Source organism: Neolamprologus multifasciatus, chromosome 15 (assembly GCF_963576455.1).
Source record: "Neolamprologus multifasciatus chromosome 15, fNeoMul1.2, whole genome shotgun sequence".
Classification (NCBI taxonomy): Eukaryota; Metazoa; Chordata; class Actinopteri; order Cichliformes; family Cichlidae; genus Neolamprologus; species Neolamprologus multifasciatus.
In genome coordinates this window covers 8,130,603-8,151,212 of record NC_140453.1, presented here as the reverse complement: position 1 = coordinate 8,151,212, position 20,610 = coordinate 8,130,603, and the positions used below count along the sequence as shown (strand labels likewise).

Here is a 20,610-nt window from a genome sequence, read left to right as displayed (position 1 = left end):
TGAGCAACTGCACAAAGGCACAGGAGCTGGCAGAGAGTGCTCAGTTTTCATGCCAAGCTCTGCTTTGTTATCTCCTCCCTGCCCCTCTATTCTTTCAAGCGACAAAAGGTGTTCACTGCATCTTTGCTCACATTAGGAGCATATCTTCTTCTCAGTATCCACAGCTGGCAGCATGTTTTCGGTCAACATATATAGAGCCTGATAGCTTCATTAAAGGTTTGCTGCGTAGTGGCTTACCTACTGCCGTTTGTTTGGTGGCATTTCGCTCCTCACACAACACAATTTGCTACTTTCTCTTGGTTGTGGTTATTTCTCTGTGATATCTGGAGCTTCACATTGAAGTCTTCTCTTGTTTGTTATAAAACTCTGCTGAAGTAAAGAGCCAATTTGTCCAGGGGAGAATAACAGTTAGGTCCATAAATTGCTGGATGAAGTCAGCTTTGTACACCACCACAGTGGATTTTAAAATCAGTCGATATTATGATTGAAGCGCAGACTTTCAGCTTTGATTCAGGGGGGTTTCAAAAATTACAGACATTTGTAGACCCTTCCCCATTTCAGAGGCTCAAAATTAATAGATAAACACAACAGAATTTAAAACAAAAGGTTATTCTTTATACTTAGTCGATGATCGCCTGAAGTCTTGAATCCATGGATACCAAATGCTGTTTCCTCCTTTTACTTTCTTTTACTGCAGCCACCTTCAGTTACTGCTTGTTTGTGAGTCTTTCTGAATTTTGTATTTTATTTTAATAACATAATTCAATAAATATACTCTGTTGGGTTGAGATTAACTTGACCATTAAAATGGTAAATAGTAAATGGATTAGTTCAAATATAGCGCTTCCTACTCTGCTTGAGCACTCAAAGTATTTTCTGCTACAGGCCTCATTCACCTACTTGCACACATTCATACAAGCATTTTTTTTTCTATGCGTGTTTTCTACCTAACATTCACACTCCAACACGTCAGGAACAACTTGGGGTTTAGTTGCCCAACAGTACTTTGGCATGCAAACTGGAGCAGCCAAGAATAAAACCACCTGCTCTACCTTCTGAACCACAGCCAACCCAAAAAATAGATAAATATCCCATTTCTTTACTGGTGTAAAACTGGTGACCTAGTTCCACTGACAGCCGCATATTTCCATTCTATAACATTACCTCCACCATGTTTGACAGATGATGTGATATACTTCACATCCTGAGCTGTTTCTCGTACAAGTTCATCTTGGTTTCATCTCTCCAGTGAGTTTTTTTCTCCCAGAATTGTGCGTGCAGTTTTAGATGTTCTCTGGCAAGGTCTAATCTGGCTCTCCTGAGCCAGGCTCTCTTTTGAGTGGACCCACTGGTTTTTACTTTTTTGTAATCCCATTCATGACAATGATAGTCGTACCTCCTCAGGGGTTCTTGACTTGATTAGATCTTGTGAAGATGTTTTTTTCCACCAGAAACAAATTCTGTCTGCATGTATTTTAGCTGAAATTCAAGTGGAAGTTTTGTGTCATTATCCACCACCATCATTTGGCATTGCCGAGCTGCTGATTTAAGTTCATCTGAATGATGGCTTCCCTCACTTGGACAGACATATTTTTGGAGTCTCATATTTAAAATTACAATGAAGAAAAAATACAAATTCAACACCTTGAATCCACTTCAAATATTATGTCTGCTTCATTTGTCATAAAATAAAAAAGTTAACATGTCTCACATTGCAATTTCTAATAATTTTTAGCTTTTGGACAAAAAAAAGCCTCTGAAAATGGGGAACTTTGCATACAAATGCCTGTAATTCCTAAACAATTAATGTAAATGTTGTAAAAGCCTTTGAATTAAAGCTGAAATTCTGCACTTTAACCACATTTGATAGACCTAAGTGTATAATAAAATTGTCATATTTAATTACAGTGGTAAGAAGAACAAAAGTGTAGGTGAGCTTTGGAAGAGCAGTAATGATCATTTAAAATGTCAGTGCTGTTAGAATTGTGGGGGGGGTTTCTACTTTATTAATCAGGTTACAAATGACTGTGCAGCACAGGGCTCTGAAAGTGTTTTTGCACTTTGGAGTCATGTAAAGTGAAAAAAACTCCAAAATATTTCTCCCTGATACACATTTTGAAACACATCAAAAATATGTCACCACCAAATTCTCACTATTATTAGGAAGAAGTAATTACATACAGAGAGCGTGTGCTGTAATTGAACTCGCATTAACAAATACACGTATTTTTTCCTCATTGAACTGGTTCCAATTCTCATTTAAATTGGAAATAACTTTAAATCTGAGAGCTTTTATTTTTACAGATGTTTTATAATCAAAATAACTAATCAAATTCAAATACTGCCTCTAGAATAGAGGCATAACATTCGGAATCTAACCTTCAAAAACAGCCCAGGAACAGCTGAGTTGGGGATGGACGTCTGGTTTGTTTGGGAGATTGTGGCACAAGTTTGCACATGTCATAGAGGGATAAATGCCAGCATGTCAAAATGACCTTCCTAAGATACCAAAATATCCATTGTTTTAACAGTCAGGTATACTTTTATTGTACAAGTGAAAACATCAGAGGAACCAAAGGTTATGCTGTTGCACCTCACTGTCCATATTCTGCTCTCTGGTTGTCCCCCATGACAGCAAAAAGCATGCCTAGAGTAATGCCCGAGGTCATGGTCGAAGTCCAGGCTCAATCCTTAAAGAATCTCAGTGCAGAGTACATCAACAGTCTCTACAGAGCAAACACGTTCAACTGAATACAGGCAGTACTGCAGCTAACCTTTGTATAGCAAAAGCAAGATTCACATTCCCCCCGAATGCTAGGGATGTGGGTTTTTTTAAATTGTCATCATTAGCTGAGAATATTTAAAAAAAAAATGCAATCTATGGGCATGTAATATTATGAGAGGAATATATAACATAATATATATTGCAGGATATTTTTATTTTTCAATTTAATTTATACTGAAAATTCAAAAAATTCAAAGTCAAGTCAGTCACTTGCTAATTAGTCATATCTGGCACAAAAGTATTGAAATACACAATATGCATAATGCCAGAAACAAATCTATTCAGAAATAGCAGTTAAAGTGCAGCTGCACTGACAGGAAAGGAAGACTGTGTTTCTTAATATCCTTTTCAAGATGTAGTATAAATATAATTTGCATCCTGCAAGATTCCTGAACTGTCTGAAGGGTCAAGTGCCCAGGTTGGACAGAGCAAAGCAGAAGTCCTGGGGAAGTTGATTTTAGAAACACAAATATTATCTGAGATCATCATCTCTGTTTGGGTTCTAACATTGTAGGAGTTAATAAGTTAATAAGAAAAATTATCCTTGAAGTTCTTTTTATTGATTCAGATTTTTATCAGCTGGGACGGAGCAGTTCTAATCAACTCAGTGTTAAAGACTATATAGTGATTTGGCACCTTTGGAGCTGTACTGTTAGGGCAGTGAAACACAGCCACTAGGGGGACATCCCACACTAAACAGGCACAGGGTTAGGCAAGTGAGACTGGCGGCTCCAGATAAAAAAGAGAAACTGGAGGCTGCTGTAGCTAGGCTAAACAAAATGTCAGCAGTGTGGACCGGAACAACCAACTTTAACTCAGGTTTTGGAAAAGCGAAGAAAAATGTCAAGAGAAAATCCACAGGCAGTTAAAATAACAGAGGCTCTGACTCATTTTATCGCTCTGGATGACCAGCCAATGCCGGTCGTGGAAAACATAAGATTGCACCGTCTTCTCAGCATACTCGAGCTGTGATATGAAATATAATAAATAAACAGAAGTGTTTATTTATTATTCTGAAAGCTCGGGACAGTGCCAATAGTTCAGTGATATTTTGTTAAATTACAATGTGGAGACTCCGCAATAATTTAACAGAAGTGCTTATTTTTCACTTGAAATTTTTTTGTGGTCATTTTTATTAAGATTTTATTTTTTATCGGCAGAGAATAAAATAAAACCTGTCTTCCAATTCATTGCATTTGTGTGTGTGTGTGTGTGTGTGTGTGTGGTAGAAGTATCGGTTTTTGTACTCTGTATCGGCAAGTACTCAGATCCAAGTATCGGTATCGTATCGGTTTGGTATCGTTGCATCCCTAATGTGAACTTTAATTTGCCATATGAGGTCACCAGATGTGCACCTGAAGAGAGCTGGTACAAACTTTAAAGGTTTTTTCTCTGTCTCAGAGGATTCCTCATTAGGCTCAAAGCAAAACACATCTTGGCTGGGGATTAGTCTGAAGGGAACGTGCCACAAAAGACTATTTATTTCTCATAATGGGAACACAGTGAAGTGCAGAAAATACATCACAAGCAGCCGCTGGCAGCAGGTAGGAACTGACACGAGGAACTTGGAGCTGTGTCGTTTTGAGGGTCAAATGAGGTTTTGTTTGGATCAGTTTTATTAATCTACCTGAAATTTAAAACCTGAATCTCAATATGAAGATCTGAAACAGTCAAGTACATATAAGTAGTAGTAGTGATGGGAGTTCATAGGGCTTTCATGATTTTTAAATCCGCTCCTCAGAGCCACCTCTTCTGCTCATCTTTCAAGCTACTTTGAAATGTTGATTTTATTGATTCACTCATATTTAATTGTGCTTTGTGTTTTATTGATGCTTTTATTGTATATATTTTTTTGAATTTTACTTGTAGTGATTTTTATTCCTATGTTTAGCACTTTGGTCAGCGGTTGCAGTTTTTAAAGTACTTCACAAATTCAGTTGGCTTGGCTCAAGAGAAGTCTTTTTTTTTTCAACAGACAAAATCAGGAATATTTGAAGAAGTTGCCCTTATGTGAAAAAAATATGTAAAGGTGGAGCTAGACATGAGATTTAAAGCCAAAACTGTAAAAACAGATGGTTCCACTGACCAATATGTGAACCCATTTCTGTGTTTGGACAAGTCTCTTCGATAGATTTATAGCTGTCATTAGGATGTCATTAAAAAGCAGGTCCATAAAGAGAACTTGTAAACATCTACAAAGCTTTATACACAGAGGCAGAGACGACGGCAGTGTTTAGCAGCACATTGATTCTTCTGAAGCATACATTTTGTGTTAATAGGACTGTCTCAGGGACACTCATTCTCTATCATCCATCTCTTCTCCCACCATCTATTTGCCTCCCACTCTCACCCCCTAAGCACACACTGATTCTGTGGATGTGCTTTAAACTAATAATGAGTCCTTAGAGTTCTCTTTATCTGAAATATACTTATGGATTTTTAACTTTGTTCTTCTGTAACCATATTGAGATCTACACTGACTTTAGAACGTTGATATATGTCAGCGAAAAAATGTGATTTTAACAATTTACCCTGCCATCACATGGGAAAGGAAAATTGCCAGCTCTTCTGACAGACAGTAATGTTTGGTATCTCTAATGGAGAAACAGTTTCCATTTCATGATTGTTTCTCAGGGAAACTTTAAAAGGTGACAGGCTTCAAACCCCAACCTACTTGTAGCTGTTGTTGTTTTTTCTTAGGAAAAAGGTTTGTTGACAACCTTACCCTTTCAGTCCCAGATAATATACAGTGCCAATCAGGTCATGGAATCAAAGATCAGCTACTGTTAACGTATTACGAAAACGTTTTTAAGCCTGCTACCTCCTCTTTTTGTCTTATACTTGTTCAGTTTCTGCAAATTCTTTTTAAGGACACCAGGCTAAGATACATAAATGTTTAAAGAAAATCTGTAAAAGACCTTCAGAAAACCTGGAGAATTGCTCAAGGCCACTTTAAAAAAACATAAAAGGCAACTTAGAAGCAAAACACTAAGAAATGAGGGGTGATTCAAGTCTTCTGCACGGTACTATACTATTTAAAGTACTGTTTAAAGCGTTGATATGCAAACTGGCAATGAGGTCAACTGTTAGCCCAGTAAAGTGAACCATGCAACTTAAATACAGGCCTCAGCAAAGGCCTCAGTTGTTGGGCACTGCACTGTAGCTGACTGCTTCTCCTAAACATGTGGGATTTGTAAAACATAAACAATTTATTTGCCTACAACGATCAATAAAAGTCTAAATTCTTTTTGCACATGTTTTGACTCTATTCATTCTTCCCTTTAAATTTCTTCTCTATTTATAACATTCCCTGCATCCTTTTGTTAAATCAATAAGCCTTTTGCAGATGCAGAATATTCCTCACACATTTGTCATGATCTTGAGGTTTTGAAGGAAACACACACAGAATAGCTATGATCAGGTTTGAGAAAAGTATAGGCTGTAATTTATTGCTAAGTGGAATCCATAAACCATTTCCTTATATCGGAATGTGACAGGTGGATATTTATCACGGAGTCACACGTGTGCACACGTACCAACACACGCATAAACAACCTCACCTTTGGCATTCTGAAAAAACAAGCAAAGGTGCAGAGCTAGTCAGACACCCAGCTATGAAGTCAGAGAGCAAATAAATTATGGTTCACATCCTCTCACTCACAAAACACAAACACACACATTCACAACATGTTTGATATAGCCTGCGGTGTTTTGCCTTTTTATGTAGGTAAGTTTTGTTATAACTGAAAGGGAGCGTTGCTACACTTTTCAGAGTTTAAAATATGAAGATGGAAACAAAGAGACAGACAGATGGGTGTGCACAAATGTAATTAAACAGAACGCGTGCGCGTGTGTGTGTGTGTATACCCGCTATCTGTAAAGAGGAACTCGAGGTGGGTCATGTAGACCTCCCACAGAGGAACACTGTAGCGCTTAGCCAGAGACAAAGCGATTCTGTAAACACCATCATCCAGTGTCCTAAACACACAGGTACAAAAACAGGAAGAAAGAAAGTCTTTAGATTGCATTTAATTAAAGCAGAAATTGACATTATCTCCCACTCATGTCCAAGTGTGTGGTATGAACAATCTTTCAGAGTAGAAACAAAGAAAAGGAAAAAAGCGCACCTTTCCAATTACAGTGCAAATCCAAAAGTACCAACATTTAAGCTACACTTACTCTGTGAGACCAAGTATGGTCTCCTTCTTGTAATCAGCGTCAGAGCTGAACCGCTGAACGTCCACGCCACGGCCGAGCCCCTGCAACACCTGTGCCTGGGTAAAGTCTGTCAGACGCTCGTTGTACATATGCAGCTGGCTGATCAGCTTTTGCAGCTCCTCGGGCCAATCTGAATACGAGGACACGTGCTGCGTGACCAATCGAATCAGCTCCTTTGGATCAGCCTGTGAGAAGGAAAATAAATTTCACATTTTTACCCTCATGGTTCCAGGGGCTGCTTTAGACTTCAACAGTAGAAGAAGGAGTAGTGGTATACGAAAAAGTGCAGGCACTGTGGGTCTCTTAGCAGTTTGGCTGCTTGGCTTTAATTTATGGTTTTTGCTGTATAATGGAGATGGTTTGTAGTTTTTCAATTTCTAATATTACATTACAGAAATTTATAGTTTCAACAGCTTGTGGAACCACCTTTAGCAGCAACGGCATGATGTAATTGTTTCCTGTATGACTTTATTGTTGTGGAAGAATTTTGGCCCACTCGTATTTACAACGTTGCTTCAGTTCATTGATGTTTTTGCACCGCTCTCTTATGGTCCTGCCACAGAAATTTATTTTCTTTTCATTTTTCCCTTCTTCTTTTCATCGTATCATATCGCTTCATAGCGCCACATCACAAGAGTCACCTCAAGGCCCCGTGAGCTAAAGACCCTACAATAACTGAGAGAAAACCCCAACAATCAGATGGCCTGCCATGAGTAAGCACTTGAGGATAATGGGAAAACTCCTTTTTAACAGGAACGCACCTTCAGTAGAAGCAGCCTCGGGAATTCAATTCAGTTTTATTAATATAGCACCAAATCACAACAGCAGTCACTTCAAGGCGCTTTATAGTTGAAGGTAAAGACCCTACAATAAGGAGGCAGCCATCTGCCACAACCGGTTGGGCGTAAGGGAGGTAGACGGGATAAAGGAAACAATGTGGAAGAGCGCCACATGTGGATGCTGAGTAGGCCACTGAAACTTACCAAACAAGCCATTCTTGTTCAGTCTTTTTCCAATTGTGCCTTTGCTTGTACGTCCACACCTGGCTGCTATTTATCTTAATTCCTATGGAAGCAACAATGATGTACTTCTTTTTCACAGGACTGCACAGAGTGCTTTAAAACCCTCTTTTTAACATGGCTGTATTTTATGCTTAAAATAAAAATGAAATTCACTCGAATGTCCAATTACCATAGATTGTTGTGCAAATTACTTTGAACTTCTGAACTTGTTCAGAAGTCATGCTTTGTATATAGTGCAACTTAACATAAAATCCAGCAAAGACAAACTGAGTCTCTCTTTTCTCCCCATAATTTGATTTGAAATAAAATTCTAGGGTGCACTATACGGTTTTAGAGCCATGTTGAACCAAACGCACACTGTTCTTGAAGCTCATCATTAAACAGTGTCACACACTGAGCTTCAAACACTGCTGCACTGCATGGCATGTAAAACTTCACAAGTTTTCTGCTGCTTTGCTGTGGAAAAGTAATGAGGCTATTTTCAAAAATGGCAATCATTTAGAAAAAAGGTGGGGACAGACCAACTTGGTCCAGACTTATATCAATTTGCTTGGTACACCCCAGTAAAATCACGCAATTTTAAATATACACCTATTTCTATTCCACGTGGGGAGATTAAAGGTAAATGTATCAGGAACCGTAGCTGTCACCTTGATTCAGGCCAATAGGAAGTTAGATTGTGGCTACACATTTATGATTGAAACTGTCATATTAACAGGGGTGCACATAAGTGGTCAGCAGGTGCGCATTCGCTGTCAAAATAAAAGACATGCACCAGATAAGAAGTTGCAACGCGCGTTTGCATACATAAGATTTTCTGGAGGAGGACAGACATTTGTTTAGAACTCTTAAAGATGTCTAAGAAGCTCCTTTAAGCAATTACTTTGGTGTTCCTCCACCTCCAAAGAAATATCAGAAGGAGTCCGAACCGCAAAAGAAGCGAGTATTCTCGGAAAAGTGGTTGCAGGAGGTGAGCTGGCTTCAAACAAATGATGAACGCACAGAGACGTGGAGGAGAATATGCCGCGAACATCCCACTCTAGCGGACAAAAACAGCGCCTTTTATATGTCCGCGAATACGCGTTGCAACTTCTTATCTGGTGCGCGTCTTTTATTTTGACATTGAATGCGCACCTGCGGACCACTTATGTGCACCCTGCATATAAACTTACAGGCAGGTGAATGTTGTATCTCTCTCATCGCCTCTGTTCTAATTAAATAAGCCCCTGAATTTGGTTTTTGGCACCTTATATGTTGTCGCCCAGCAGGATGATATGGTTTACTTCATGATCTTATTTGCATAAGGTAATTATGACTGCTGGAAATGCGTGAGCTTGAAAACAGAGGTGTATGTCTGTCTCTCTGCGTCTCTTCCTCTTCTCGCTATCCCTGTGTGCCTTTAGATGTGGCCTCGGCAGCAGACATGGTGGCGGATTCACTGTTCAAAAGCAGGATAGGAAAGGAACAGAGGTAGAATGGAGAGAATATTAAAAGTGGAGCAAGGAAAGATATGAAGTCAGAGTAGGCAGTCAAGGGATGAGAGAAGGAAAGTAAGGGTAGAATGGGCGGGGGAGTTGTTTTTTTCTTTTTCTAAATGCTGGCACCATCTTGGACACCGTTTTTCACAGAAAGGAGAATGACACAAAAAAGAAAGAACACAGAGTGAGAAAGAAAGTCTGCTGAAACTGTGATGGACAGGCTGATGTTTGAAGAACATGATGAAATACTGTTTGCATTAACTCCCTCACTCTCTCTGTGCTTTCCCCCCCATCAGGATTACGCCGCTACCTCTCTGAAAAATATTTCCCCTTGAATTTAAAAAAATAAATAAAAAAATACTTCCATCCCTCACCACTCATTATTAAAGAATCTCTGAAATCCTTCGTCTTTCTAATAAGTATTCTTTACGATCCCAGTTATCTTCAAAGTAAGCAAGTAAGACCTCTGCTCTTTCTTCTTTTTCCTCTTATGTATGCGATTGCTTTTTGCATTATTTTAAAATATCTTCAAAAGGGATTTTGTCCTCCTTCAAAGCGAAGAACGTATAAAACGTATGTAAAATATAATGGAATAAGGTAGGTGTGTGCACAGCTGGGAGGGACGGGGGAGCCAGACCTCTCCCTTCAGCTATTCCACTGGTGTTGCAGGCTCTTTCCCCCACCAGCACCATCACCTTACTGTGATGCTTCTTAAGAGGGAACAGAGTAAAAATAAAGAGCCTCTGTCACACACACAAATCTTTTCAAACACGCTTCTGCTCTCATTTCAGTCTTAATTTCCCATGTTATTATACTTCAGTCACAACTCTGTACCCATCAAAACTCCTTTGAATTATGAAATAAAATATTTTCATGGTGATATTTGTGAGTTTGTCAAGTTCGCCATCCTGATTAAATATTAATGTGCTATCATTCAGTGCCGTTTTCCTCATTACCTCCCAGTGTTTTGCCTGCAGATAATAGCACCATGTAAAACTTTGATGCACGCTGGCGCAATGAGAAGTCATATCAGTGTGTTCAACATGTTTTATATCTACTGAACACTTTCAGAAGGTATACCATATTGTACAAATCCAGGTAAAATGTATGGCTGAGTAAACAGTTCTTGACAAGGTCTGATGAGCTTTGTGAGGCTGCAGGCACAACAGCGGTTTTAGGTAAAATGTCAAGATTAAAAAGCAGACAGACAGCTGCAAGCTTGAATAAGTGTTGCAAATTTTATGGTATCTCATCCACTTATACCCAAGAAATCTCACCGTAGGAAAAGTCAGGGGATCAACGGCATTATTAACATATAAGCTTTTGGGATTCATAAATATCCACAACCTCATGTGCGACACTAGATGACTGGCATTTATCACTATCAACATCAACGCCTCAACATCCACATTTTAAGAGGTTCAACTGGAAATCTGAACAAAAGAACACTGATCAAATTAACCACGTCGAACACTCCTCTTATAAGTGCCACAACGTTTTTGTCTTTGATACCGACCTCAGAGAAGACACACCCAGACAATGCATTCAGTGCACAGCCATTGGGTGGCTGTAGCTCAGGTGGCAGAGCAGGTCAGCCACTAATCAGAAGGTCGGTGGTTCGATCCCAGGCTGCCTCCTGGCTGCCAAATATCCTTGGCAAGATACTAACCCCATATTTGCCTACTGGTGGTGGTCAGAGGGCCCGGTGGCGCCTGTGTCCGGCAGCCTTGCCTCTGTCAGTGCGCCCCAGGGCAGCTGTGGCTACAATGTAGCTTGCCATCCCCAGTGTGTGAATGGGTGAATGACTGAATGTAGTGTAAAGCTCTTTGAGGTCCTTAAGGACTAGAAAAGCGCTATACAAATGCAGGCCATTTACCATTCATTAAAATCTGTGCTCCACATTTGGTGAGTGTTTATAATTTTGTTCCAGCGTAATTTAGCAGTCAGCTGTGACCAGGTCAGCAATATATCCTCAAAGTTATAAGAAATAATGCAATATTTCAAGAAAGTTTGTGACATGCACTGCATTTATGATGATATAGAAAAAAAAACCATTATACTACATTATACTATTTACTCTAGTTTGTGACTGGACCTTGCAGACAGCAGCATCTATTAGTGCAAACCAAACTAAGCACATTTTGCATCTTTCTTTTCCAGACTTATGGTCTGGCAACCCAGATGAAGTCTGACTTTATTTACAGCAGCAGCATTACATAAATAGCATAAATCAAATGTAAGAACAAAAGAATAACATAAGTGCTTGACACTTAAAATTGACTTAGCCTTGTAAGTCTTCAGGAGCTGCACGGTATTATTACATAATAAAGCTGTCTGGGATGTTGTATCTTGGTTCAAGCTTTTAAACTAGTTACTTAAAGCCCTCCATTTACACCATAAAACTCCATCAGTAACATCCAGGCGGCATTTGCTCTTCCTTATTACTGCATGTGTCTCCTTTTTATTAGCCTGGCTGTACTTGGTGTGTTTTGGTGAAGTTAATCTGTTTTTGTCAGACTAGTCTCCTTGTTTTGCCTGCTGGGAAGTGTAATTAAAAGGCACTACATCATTTATGTCATCATGGTATCATACATTTATATTATGATATAAATATGATACGGCACATGCCTGTCAACCAGTGAGCAAATGGGCATTCCTTCCCTTTTTTGAAGCATGTGACTTTTTCTCCATTTGGTTATTATTTCGTATAGACCGTCTCCTTTACTCCAGGGAGTAAAAAGTGATGAATATTTATCGATTCATCGCTTTTTTTAAACAAATAAGTTCAAAGTACTTTGTGTTCTACTTTGCTATATTTCCTTCCAGGATTTACTGGTTGTCATTCAACTCACTCCAGTGTAAAATAATTAGATGTTTGGCAAAGAAGTTTCCCCAACGCTGCGAGAAACATCACCTCCTGTGGATTCGCATCACTAATGTGGGTGAAACTATATTACCTCTCAACTTCCGAGCAGTCTGAAAGTCCAACAGTGCAATCAATAACAGAATAGTAACTTTTTTTTTTACAGAGCACTCATATGCGCACATTTTTCTGATTAACCTAGTATTTAACACATTCTCTCTTGCCTTCTGTGATAAGGATTGAATAGAAGTCATAAAGAGTCTCCCCCTCTCTCTCTCCAGACAGTATCCCAGTAATGATGTAATTAGTTTTATTTATGTCTTGTTTAACACTTAGCTATACAGTCAGTGGCCTCATTAGCACCAATTCTGTAAATGGTGTATACAGTATGTGCGCATAATTAGTGAGAAGACAGGGCGGAAAAAAATGAGGTATCACCTCTGAAGGAATAATTACTCCATAAATAGGCGTGGCTGCTCTGTGGGTCACAATACACCATGAAGGGAAGTGATCGTAAGAAAAGCAGCACAAGCAAGAGGAGCAGGAGTAACTTAGCAGAGTCAAATTTATGCATCTAATCAAAGGTTTGGAGACTACTTGGTCTGAAACATTCCCAGTCAGCTGCAACAGTGCTTTTAGAGGACATATTTGTCTAATAGGACCCTTTCTGCAGTGGCTCTGCTTTACAGAGTTCTCATGGGTAAAATATAGACTGCTAATGATCGTGCTACAAGACTGCAATTTGTACCATTGCGATATGTGCACAAAAAGAGGAAGGAAAAGTCATTGGAATCGTGGTGCTTTCCAACTCATTACTCCACTTAACTCAGCTACAGTGAACTGGCACAGCGGTCCAGCACTCTCAAGGTCAGCTCCCTTAACTGGCAGCTGGAATTCTGCTGTGGACGTTTTTGAAATTGTAAAAAAGAAAAAAATCCCTCTGCAATAACCAAACAGTATCAGGTTTGTAGATGTAAGGAAGGTGCTGGTTTAAAAACCCATCATAATGTTATGGAGAGAGCACTCTGAGCTTTGCTTTCAGGTTGTATCAGAAACAAATCTATAAAGTTAATAACTGTGGAAATATTTTTTCCAGTTCAGTGACTCCATCTTCAAATACAAACTGAAACTTAAGCATCTAATAGTGATTAGTGGGATTTTTACTCTAAAAATAAATGTCATAACGAGATATACCAAGACCTAAGCAGGTTTTCCGGATCGTATACTCTGGCTCTGTGTTTATATAGTACAATTGGGTATGCTTTAAATGTTTATCTGTGTGTGTGTGTGTGTGTGTGTGTGTGTGTGTGTGTGTGTGTGTGTGTGTGTGTGTGTGTGTGATCAATACTCAATAAGCGAGAGAATGGCAGCTCCAGGCAAAGATAAATGGCTGAGTGAAAAAATCTCAATCTCTCTAGTCAGCACATTGCCATACAGCAGATGCACATTCGCAGCTACAATTATGCAAAGCACAAGCATTCTCACACACACAAACGCACACAACAATACACACACTCACACATTACAAAACTGACAAGCACAGGTAAACAGACCGCAACACTTACATAAAAACAGGCTATTTTGCAATATCACCATAAACAGGGCAATTAACATAAGGAGCACCTCTATTTAGCAAATGAACACTTGAACCACTCTGATGAAAACTTCCAGTGGCAGCAAATGGAAATCGGTTCATTAAGCCTTAGGGAATAATGGAAACCCAGCCTCCGTATCGCAAAGCCACGAGTCGCTTCGCCATGCTTGGGTGCCATAATCAGATGGGAAAGTAACAGTTAAGGACCTTCAAAGTCAATAGTGGGAACAGAATCTTTAAGAAGTTTGGAGTTGTAAAGGCCGTGAGTGTTACAAAACAGCTGAACAGGGCTAACATGGGTAAACTCCTATTTTAAAATTGGACAGAAAATGTCATCTCAGCGTTTTATGATGGACAATAAGCATATCGGTTATACTTTCACACCTATGTATTTATAGTCTCTCTAAGACTTTGGCCTTACCTTGAGTGAACATGCTGAATGCTAATAAATGAATCTCAAATTTATTACAGTGATATTTTTTTTTACCTTACATATATAAATAGAGGCAATCAAAGAGAAAAGAATGATATGATTGTAAATTAAATGTTTTGAATACATTGCTAAATACATCAGATATTTTTTATCTTATGTAATTTTATATTTTTCATAGCTTCTTCTTAGCAAAACTGCTACATTGTCAGATGTCAACAATTATTATTAAGCCTAATGTTAAACAATGGTAAACAAACATAATTTATCATGTACAACATGTACAATATGATCCCAAAGACTTCATGTTCTACATGATGAATTATAAATACTAGTTTTAGTATACAACTGGGTAATTACCGCCGTAATACGTAGGTAAATACAGCTGAAATACTGTAACACAGTGGTTCCCAACCTTTTGGAGCCACGGCACATATTTCACATTAGAAAAATCACCAAACAAAAATGTCACGAAAAGCATTTTGATCGTTTTTCCCCGAGCACCAAGTATAGCGGAATTGGCTCGGTTTGTCCCCAGTATACCTTCTTTTGCTTTCTTCTAAGCACTAATCATGCTAGGGCCTTAATCTGGGTCCGATTGACTACTTTTTCTTTTTAAATATTTACCTATTGCTATTACGCGCAGCGTGGTCTCACAGCATGTAATTTCTTCTGCCCATTACTAATCAGGCGGAACCAGATAATCTTCCACGGCACACCTGACCATTTCTCGCGGCACAGGTTGGGAAACACTGCTATAACACACCAACTCAACAACTCCCGCTAGAGTTGTGTCAGGTTTATAAATCAGATATTATAGAACTATTGCATAATTCTTGGGAAAATTAGGATTCCTACAACACTCAGTATTTATAGCAATATACCAACTTGTGAGTGGTGTTGATTTTAATTATTGCATATTTAACGCTAACCTCTTGCTAACATATTTATGGGAAGCCCAAGCAACTCTGTATGAATGATGTCAGTGAAAACATAAATGTCAAGCAGCAGTCACAAGTATTATACATAATACTTGTATACTGAGTTATACGCTGATTAGATAAGGCTCATTTTGACAGTGAACAATAAATAAGAGCTTTAATATAGCATGTGTAACATTTACTAATTTGCATTTTATTAATGTTTAATGTGATTAAATGTTGTATGTTTGACTAGTTTTGATCCAAAAACTGATTGTAATCATTTCCTTTATCGTATTTTGTAATTTTCCTTTTGAAGGCAGTACCCATTACAAAACCTCTACATCTAAAAAAAAGAAATAAAATGTAAAAACAAGCTGTTCATTGAGGCTTTAAAAACGCATCAAACACCTTGAGTAAATCCACAGAGAGTTCCATTTCTATTTGCAATTGAATGACTTCAGTGGCTTGAGTGTTTGGCGTCTTATTGCCTGGGCATGGAATTATGTGATAGCGACAAGAGAATTGAAAGAGCGTGAGAGTTATTGAGACAGTGTTACTGCTCTTCAAGTACCAAGTGGGAAACACTTTGAGACAGCGTGACACATCACAACACACAAACGCACATACAAATGCGCCCCCCCGCTGTCACAGGAAAACAGATCTTAAACTGGAGCGCATACGATAATGTGTGCCAACTGTGATATATGAATGCAAAAAACAAAAGCAGGCGCGCAAATGCTTCACGTATGCCCAAATATAAAAAACACATGCTTTGGTAGGTAATTTTTTCCCCCCATAACCTCATTTGCAATGCAAAGCAAGCGTGCGCATGAACATATCTGAAATGCAATATCACATTAAGTACAATGTGCGCCTTAATAGATAAGAGAAAGCGAGAGCTAAAGAAAGCACAAGAAAATTGTATAAAGCACGCACAGTTAAGATAGTATTGTAAATAGAGAGGCCTGAGATTCAACAAGAGTGAGGCAGGCCTATTGGGAAAAAAGCCTAAAACGAACGCAGAATGAACAGGAAGCGATAGCGGACAGAGCAGCATAATGTGGATGGAGAGAAGCATCATGGAAACACATAAACCAGAAATGTCATACCAACAAAGCAAACCATTTGACTTAACTGACAATGGTGGGGCATAAAAGGAAACATAAAAAAAGCACACAGCAGAGGAGAGAGGGGAAAAAATCCAATAAGAAAAAAAACATGTGAAAGTGGAGAAAGAGAGTAGATAGGTTGAAAGTTTTTTTCCAATAACGCTTCTTTCACTGTTGGTAAAAATGGCCACTACTTCTTCAATAAGAGAGGCGAGCGAAGACGAGACCTGGAACATAATGATAACAAGCACTCACTCTTGTAGAACATACTAAGACTGGAAAAAAAGGAAAAGGAAATGACAACTTAAAAAAAAGAAAAAGGAAAAAAATGAAGAAATGAGCTAAAAATGAAAGTACAACTGCTAAAGTGTGAAGCAGAAGGAAAAAGCTGTATATATTTTAAGTTAATGGACTTGAACTTCACTTGAGGCAGGAGTTCAGGGAGTGATTACTGCCATTAGGATGCAGGAAGGATGTGTGCGTCACTGTGCGGATGAGTGTGTGCGCGGAGAGCAACTTACTGGCGTGCTTGTGTGAGCGGGAATGTGAGAGCGTGCAATTCTAACCTTGAATGTCAACTGGGACACACTTATCCACTTCTTCTGCTAGCCTCTTTCCTTTTTTCTGTTCTTTTATTTCAACATTTTACCTCCCTTCTTCTACCTGCACTAAAACCCCTGAGAGCCAGGGTCCACTCAAAGAAAAGGTCAGAGCCATTTCTTCAGTTATTCTCTGCCAATCACCCCCCACCCCCAACCCCACTTTGCAGCCTCTTCTTTCACTTCTCAATCACATTTTCTGATCTCTTGTTTTTCTTGCCTTACCTGCCTTACACAGAAACATGCTTAAAACTTCTTCACGAGCAATAGCTGGCACACAATGCATTGCTGGTTTAAACTAAAGCACAATTAAAATGCATTAGTATTCAGATGTGTAAAAGGATAATTACAGTCATTTTCCCAGTTTGTTCCATTTCTGATGGCTAATTATTATTTGGCATTTTTTTGTCACTCGCTGATCCCACTATTCTATCGTCATAACAAAACTAAGATGTGCAGCAAAATAGTCTTCAAATCCATTAATTTATTTGTAATGAAAGATAACTGAAGGAATCAAATGAGAATGAGAACCGCTAAATGGTAAGGTGAGTAATACTGAAATATAATGGCAAACGTCAAGGGCTAGGATAGAGCTGAATGTATGTTGTATGAAAAAGAAAACAAAGGCGAATGTGTATATATGAGTGTGAGTACACGTGTCATGAAAACAAGAAAAAAAAAAAAACCTATTTAAAACTGAAAATTATATATTGCTCCTTACTTTGGCAGACAAACAGAATTCACGCTGCATCAAGGATAATATTCAACCAACGAAACAATGTTTCTGTTGACAGTATGACAGTGAATTCAAAACTTCAAAGATAATTACAATAATTATATTTTTGCATTAAAAAATATCATTTTATTTAAAAAGCCTGCACATGCTACTGGATTAACCCTTATAGAAACATAAATAATGCATTTAGGAATTACCAGTACTGTTAATTTAGGGCATTTATGTATCATAAACCTTACACTGGATGATAATATTATGCATCTTTTCTTACATTTCATTGTTTTTATATGATCGAGTTGATCTGCCTCGTCTCCAGTCTTCTAAAAACTCTAGGATCTCGCACGCTCCTATCACACACAGATTTCAGGCTCATAGGGAGGTATAGTTTGCAATAATGCAGACCTGCACCTGAGCTGTCAGACTTAAATGACCTCCCAGACCCAACACAGTGTCCATCAATTTCTAACAAAGGGGTTTGCGCCCTATCTAAACATATTGATTCCCCTTCAGCTGCCTCTCATTGATGCGAATGGCCATGCTTTTTCTGGACAGAAACACACATGCAGTAAACCTACACTCCCACTGTATTATACTGGTTAGTACTGGCTTCCTTGTCCTTCTTCACCTGCTCCTTTGTGACTTACAAATCTGAGCTGCTAATGGTAGAATGCTGATTATTATTGAAATTAACTGGCTCAATCTTTATTTATAAATCAAATCACATTTGCACTGTTAGATCACCCAGACTCACACAGATGCATTTCTTGCGATTGTGGACAGTTTGCTCTGACATTTAATGTCTATGATACTATTTCCTCCTTAAATAAATGTTAAACAAAAGCATACATAAAATGTCATTTCAAAAGCCATACACACATCTATTTATCACTCCACCCGCTATTGGAGCAACCTTGAAACAAACTTAAACCACAGGTGAAACACTGTTTTGCTATGATCCTCCCAACCAGTAAAATGCACTCCCTAAAGAGCCAACTCCTGCACTGAGGCTCTAAAGTTTCAAGACCTATCTTCAAAAAATAATCTGTTCACAACACATCAAGATTTTATGTCCTAGCTGCTTAAAACTGGATTCTTTTGTCTGTGCGTTCAACAGCTGCACTGCAGTGCATTTTCTAAGCATCCCAAAAGCAGCTTTCTGCACCACATGACTAAAAATATGTGGTGAATCTATTTTTGACAGAAGCCAAGTCATGCTGTAGAGCAGATGAGGCAGGGCAGAAGTCATACACAAGAACAGCATAGAGATTTTTCTTTTTCAAAATAAAAGATGACGTGCAAACAAACACCCCAGTTCTGAAACGCTCTTTTTTTGTATTTCCGAGCTGTGGAACAAAACAGTTTTGGCTACACAACATCACAGACGTACATCTAGTGTCTTCCCAAGGTAACATCAGAACATTTATTCATTCAACCATCCAAACACTCCCTCATACACAGAAATACACTGACCTGGTAAAGGGTGTGGTTCTTGTCCTTGAAGCAGGGCATGAGGCGCGAGTAGATCTGCAGGGAGTAGTAGTAGGCAGCAAGTTGGAGCGACAAGGCCGAGTGACACTGCTTCTCAAAACACCTGTTGGCATCCAGCACCTGCAGGTAAGAACAAATATAAGGACATGCAAGACAAACGATCATAGTGGCATTTTCACAAATTGACTCTTTGCTTTCAGCATATTCTAAATCAAGAGGCCTGAGATGAAAGTAGACTACTGCATTACATCTCGCCTCTGTTTTCAGTCTTTGCACAGCCTAGCCTATAACGGTGGACTGTTCTCACACTGTTACACAAAGAGAGGTGCATATTTACAACTTGTGAAATGTCTAATGACATGAGAGGTCAAATCAAAGGTGTAAAATGTCAAATGACATCGATCATGCAGACAAAATGCATTAGCTCAACTATCTGATGGTCTCAATAAAATAAAATCCAACTCCTTTTGTTACTAGAACGTGTGCGAGTGTCCCCCTACCTGAGGCAGAGCAAGTAAGTAGGACAGAGCCAGCATCATGTCCCTGGGAAATGCATCGTTGGCCAGCTGGAGCAATACTGTAAAGGACAGAGAGAAGCGAGACGTTTATAAACCACCGATTACCCAAAAAACCCCAAAAAAAACCAACTATCTAAACAGATATGTTTTAATATTCCAGAAATATGTCAGGAAACACTATACAGGACTAGAAGAAGGAATATTGGACACAAATGAAGAAAAAAAAAAAACTTAAAATCCCTGAAAGGTTTGGTTTCTGTCCACCTTCACACTAAACTACTGCATGTATGTCTACATCTACCTGTATACAGTGGACTTGGCTATGAATGTGCAGGTTTCTGCAAGCTCACAACCTGTTTCAAATACAGATTGTATTTATTAGGCAAAGACAAAGTATGGGTCCTTTTCTAATAAGTGCTCTCCAGATGAGCACAAACTTAATCAAAGTGCACTTTAATAGTGAATCCCCTGAATGCAAAATTTGCCTCTGCGTGGCTACCAACACCAACTCTGTATGCTGCACCTTTCTCTTAGGGAGGCAGCCTAACCCCCCAAAAGGGTTCTCCAATTCTAACACAGCCATCTCAGTTCAATCACAGCTACACAAGCTGTCAGCGGGACCACATTTAGCTATGATTAAACACCGACAGACTCACAAGGTGAAAACAACACCAGCCTTTATGAGAAAGATTAGATTGAGATTCACTACAGGCCTCAACAGGTCTATAAACAAAGCAGACTAAGTACTTAACACAAACTTAACTAAACTAAGCTATTTGCATTGCATGAGTAAAAGAAGGTAGTAAAAAACGTGCGATTCTATTGTGATGGGACAGCGCCAATGAGT

At 38.9% G+C, this 20,610-nt stretch overlaps 1 protein-coding gene and 1 long non-coding RNA gene across 2 annotated transcripts in view; both read right to left on the bottom strand.

The window, feature by feature from the left end:
- The window catches only part of nbas (NBAS subunit of NRZ tethering complex), a 188,380-nt gene that overhangs the window by 75,957 nt on the left and 91,813 nt on the right, over positions 1-20,610 (bottom strand). The window contains exons 40-43 of the mRNA XM_085131944.1: positions 19,746-19,822; positions 19,228-19,365; positions 6,965-7,188; positions 6,653-6,763 (exon numbers count right to left, since the gene is read on the bottom strand). Of these exons, the coding sequence (XP_084988070.1) occupies positions 6,653-6,763; positions 6,965-7,188; positions 19,228-19,365; positions 19,746-19,822 (550 nt within the window). The remainder of the gene's footprint in view (positions 1-6,652; positions 6,764-6,964; positions 7,189-19,227; positions 19,366-19,745; positions 19,823-20,610) is intronic.
- LOC146501497 (uncharacterized) lies at positions 2,868-6,645 on the bottom strand. Its single transcript, XR_014869175.1, has 2 exons — positions 4,763-6,645; positions 2,868-4,534 (listed from the first exon to the last, which is right to left on the bottom strand). It is a non-coding gene; the product is annotated as an uncharacterized LOC146501497 (long non-coding RNA).